Genomic DNA, 4,769 nt, shown 5'->3' with positions numbered 1-4,769 from the left:
GGTCAATGCAGAATAATAAATAAATTATACGGTGGCTCGGCCGACCAATTAGCAATAAACAAAATATAAGGTGGCTCAGCCGACCAGTTAACAACAAACAGAAAATAAAGGTGGTTCGGTCGTCCAGTTAACAATAAATAGAATATAAGGCGGCTCGGCCGACCAATAAATTAATTAAAATATTAATAAATAATATATGCGGTATTCTGACCATTATAACATAATATAAATAATAGTATAGGCGGTATACCAAATAGTATTATGCTATAATTTTCATGACTAAAATACATACGATAACTAGATTAATGAAACAACATATTGACGACTTCGTTTTCACCTTCCAGTGAGCTCAATCTTGTACCAAAAAAAAGTGAGATCAATCCGTTTTATCAAAGATAAAATTATTTACTTCATTGTTTGTATTTTTTCTCTTAATTAGTTCTGAAAACATGCATTAATTAAATATTACTTTGGTCGTCTCATCGTTTGTCTTTTATATTTGTTTTCTCGTAATTGGGGCCATAAATCTGGCTTGTCATGTCGTTATTTTTGGATACGTATGCACGTTTTTGGATATGTATGCACAGCAGCATATTTATATTATACTCCGTCCATTTCTTAAAGACGAATGTTTCGATATTTTTACACATATTAAAAAAACATATTAACTATGCATCGGTTTTTGAAATTATCAAATTTCAATGCTTTTTAACCGATAGTGTTTCAATTAATTCAATTAATTTTATTGAAATTTATAATTTTTTTATAGAAAACATAAAAAATCTATCTTTGTGAAACAAAAATATCTCTAAAATTTCTATCTTAATGAAATGGAAGGTGTAATAGATAGTACTAAGGTTAGAATATTTTATGTCGTAACGGCAAACAACATCACAATTAGCATCATAATCTACCACTAGGATAAGACATGCGCCTTGCGCAGAGTGAATTTATATGAAAATTATTTAAGAAATATCATATGGAAAAATAAAATTTATATTCTTGATCGAATTAATTTTTTTGGCCCTTAAACAATTTTTTTTAAAATTTTTTTTAATTAGATAATATTTTTAAAAATATTTTAGGTCAAAAAATCACTTATCCCATAAGAACCTAACGTTTAAGCCGAAGAATCTCAAGCCTACTATTTGGTTACAATGAAACTATGTCATCTCTGTTTTATATCATGATTTAACAATTTAAAAATTAATTATGGTTATGAGAAATTTACGTTCACGTGCTAGTCCTATCTATCTTCAATATTTTTCTCATTTTTGTGTTGTTTTTTTTCATTTTGGTTATTGTTTGATATAAATATTGATTTTTGAGTTTATTCACATTTCGTTATTTTGTTTTGGCCTGAGATTTAGAAAATGTTTAAGATTTAAAATTATTAAAAAGATACATACTTAAATTAAGATATGTGCCTTTGTGCAAAATAAATATTTTATTTTTATTACTTAATTTATATTTTTCTGCATATTATGAAATAATAAAATAATGATTATATATTAAATAACTAAGAAATAAGTTATTATTATGTAATAAATTGGCGTGCGCATATAAATCAAATGATCGCTCTTGTTAATTCACAATCATTTTAGGGTAAATAAATCAAAATAATCAATTTTATTTATCGTATATGATATATAATTAAGTTTAAATGATACTAACATAGATATATATATTATACTTTTAATATGGATATTTATTAAATGAGGTTTCTATGATTTTATATTATTTGCATATTTGTGTTACAAAAGTTTACACCAACGATTTTTTACAAAGTGGAGTGTTTAGTGGTTTCAATAATTTATAATCATTTAAAAAAGACAATGTAGATTTAAAAATTAAAATATCAACTTTTCAATATATGTTCAACGCAGATATCAAAATATAAGTATGTATTTTCATATGATGTACAGTTTAATTTAAACAATATGATATATATATTAACATAAACACCTATTAAAATAAAATTATTTATTCATATGATTTTATAATCATTGTATCTTATTATAACAGTTTTAGTAATTTATACTTGTTTTGAAAAATTCAAAATACAACATATACAAAAAAATCTAAATTTTGATTATATGATTAATGTAATTGTGTAATTTATTTTAATAATAAATAATTAAACAAAAATAATAGAAAGTATACGTATTGTTAGCAAATCTTTATTATTTAAAATCATTAATTGTCATATATATATCTTAATCACATTAGGCAATTTCATAGATTTTATTTAAGAAAATAATATATAATAATTTCAATTTGATAAATGAATGGTCCATAATGGACATACTATATAATATAACATTCCCTATCAATTTAATTTTGGATTAACAAAATTCTCAATTGATTATCAACCTGCCACGTAAGCAAAATTAACATTCCAATTACGTGACGACTCAGCATGACACTTTTTAAATTTGTACAAACTATAGCTTATAACTTTGTAAACGTTTCTCTATTAATATATATGGGATTATAAGGTTCTATTTTCTTTACATACGTTGAGCGTCTTTTAAATATATCTTAAAATGACAGTTCTAGTGTTTTGATCTGATATCTGTTGAAATTTGAAAATATGGAAGCAAATGTAATTTATAACATATTGTAGGTTCATAAATAAACCATATGAACTGAAAAAAATATAATTAGACCAATATAAGAAGTTAGTTTGTTTAAATGCAACTTTATATTGGTGACGTTATGTTACACGTTTTGTGGATCTTGGCTTCCTTTCCACTTATGGTAGATTTAAGAATATCCTTCTCAACAACCACAAGAAAAGAATGTAAAGATTTTTTATAATGTTGTTACATTTTGATAACAGTGTCGGAGTTAGGGCCAGAGGATTCAGGAAGAAACATAGTGGACATCATCTTCAAATCTAGCTGGTTACGAAAGGACGGTCCACTCTACAAGATCGAACGTATATTAAAAGTCCACAACACTCAGCGCACGATCCAACGGTTTGAAGACTGTCGCGACGCAGTCAAATCCCATGCACATGCCTCCACCAGAAAAGAGCCTCGATCAGCCGCCGACGGCAACGAGCTCCTCCGTTTCCACTGCACCACCGTTTCTTGCTCCCTCGGCTCCCGTGGTTCGACCTCCCTCTGCTCCAACATCCCTGGCTGCCGCGTCTGCACCATTATCCGCCACGGCTTCCACGCCAAAACGCTGCGTTTAGGTAGTGGGTCCAATGAGATTAAGGGTGTGAGGACCACGGCGAGCAGCGGAAGAGCACATGATGCATTGAGGTGCTTTGACCAGCGGAGGGCGATGCTTGTCTGCCGTGTGATTGCCGGAAGAGTGAGGCGCGGGCAGAGCGACGCACCTGAAGATGAAAATGATTCTTGCTCGTATGATTCTGTTGCGGGTGCTGCTGGGGTCTACACAAACCTAGACGACTTGGCTGTGTTAAATCCCAAAGCCATACTTCCTTGCTTTGTAGTAATCTACAAAGTTTCTGAGCCTTAAAAATACTTTTAAACGATTTGGATTTGTAAGTTTTTTGTAAACTATGTGAAGTAACCGGTTGTAGTATTTAGGGATAATAGCTTATTAAAAAAAGTTCTCTCTCTAGTTGTTCTCTAACTTCTCTCTGGAGGGTTCTCAAAAAACTAAAATCGTGTGTGCTTTTGTTTTTCTGTTTTTTGACTAACTCCGATCTTGGATCGGAATCGCTTCCGGCTCTGTCCGGTTACATATTCGAGTAGTTTCGGTCTTCTTTTGTTTGTATCTAATCTCCTCCGCCTTTTGCATGCTTCCTTCTGACTTTCTATCCTCTTCTGGAAAGTCGTAAAAGCCGGGAAACGGATTTGGTTCGTGATTCTTGTGGATTATGCTTGTTCAGGGTCTTTAGCTTGAAGAATTGGAGGTTTTCGTCGCGTTAGATGAGTCTCTGACGAAAGCTAACTCTCAATCATCTGCGTTCATCTCTATATTCCAGAGGTTATTCTCGAGCTGATCCCTATTACCGGAGATAATCAAAAGGCGTTAAGGCGGTTCAAAGATGTGATTAGGTGTTTGTGCGTGATGATCTACAAACCCTAAGATTGGAAGGCGAGTTTCAGGGGATGCTTCAAACGTCAGAGAGATGAGGAAATCTCAATCAATCTCACGTGTGATGATGTCATTGGATACGTGGTTCAATTATGGCCATATAAAGTGCACGTGCTAGTCAGTAGTTCTTCATTATCTCTATGTTTGGGTCCCAATTGGGCTTCATGTATTTTAAATTATGTCTTCAAATCGGTCTCTTTAAACTAGTCTTGTATCAAATCTGGCCTGTTATGGCTTTATTAATATAAAGTGTTGACAAAAAAAAAAAGGGATAATCCTCCTATATCTATATTATTAAAAGAGAAGTACCATTTGAAAATGTTTTTACTTCATTAATTAAACTTTTTTTTTTCTTGTTTTTTTCAGTTGCATTTATGAAATATCCTAAAACGAATAAAACTGTCTAATTTATTACTTGTCTTTTCAGTTACATTAATGAAATAAGCTTAAATGAATTTAAACTGTATACCTCAGTGTGACCATTGATATAGGTTCAGTCCGACAACAATTTTTCCCAACCTATTAAAAAAAAAAAATAAACTAACTCTTTTATAACTACATCTAAATCTACATATTTCTTTCTCTTACGTGACCTCTTCATTTTTTCCTATATTCTAGGAACCCTCAAAACTTCCTTTTTTGATAACTATCATCTATGAGAACTTATAATTTATTTATTTCATTTTAAAATT

At 30.7% G+C, this 4,769-nt stretch overlaps 1 protein-coding gene across 1 annotated transcript in view; it reads left to right on the top strand.

Annotated features, from left to right (window-relative positions):
- The window catches only part of LOC106300905, a 6,965-nt gene extending 3,220 nt beyond the window's left edge, over positions 1 to 3,745 (top strand). The window contains exon 3 of the mRNA XM_013737167.1: positions 2,843 to 3,745. Within this exon, the coding sequence (XP_013592621.1) occupies positions 2,843 to 3,492 (650 nt within the window). The 3' untranslated portion in view covers positions 3,493 to 3,745. The remainder of the gene's footprint in view (positions 1 to 2,842) is intronic.
- The last annotated feature ends 1,024 nt before the right edge of the window (positions 3,746 to 4,769 follow it).

Source organism: Brassica oleracea, chromosome C6 (genome assembly GCF_000695525.1).
Source record: "Brassica oleracea var. oleracea cultivar TO1000 chromosome C6, BOL, whole genome shotgun sequence".
Classification (NCBI taxonomy): domain Eukaryota; kingdom Viridiplantae; phylum Streptophyta; class Magnoliopsida; order Brassicales; family Brassicaceae; genus Brassica; species Brassica oleracea.
This window is presented reverse-complemented; position numbering and strand designations above follow the sequence as displayed.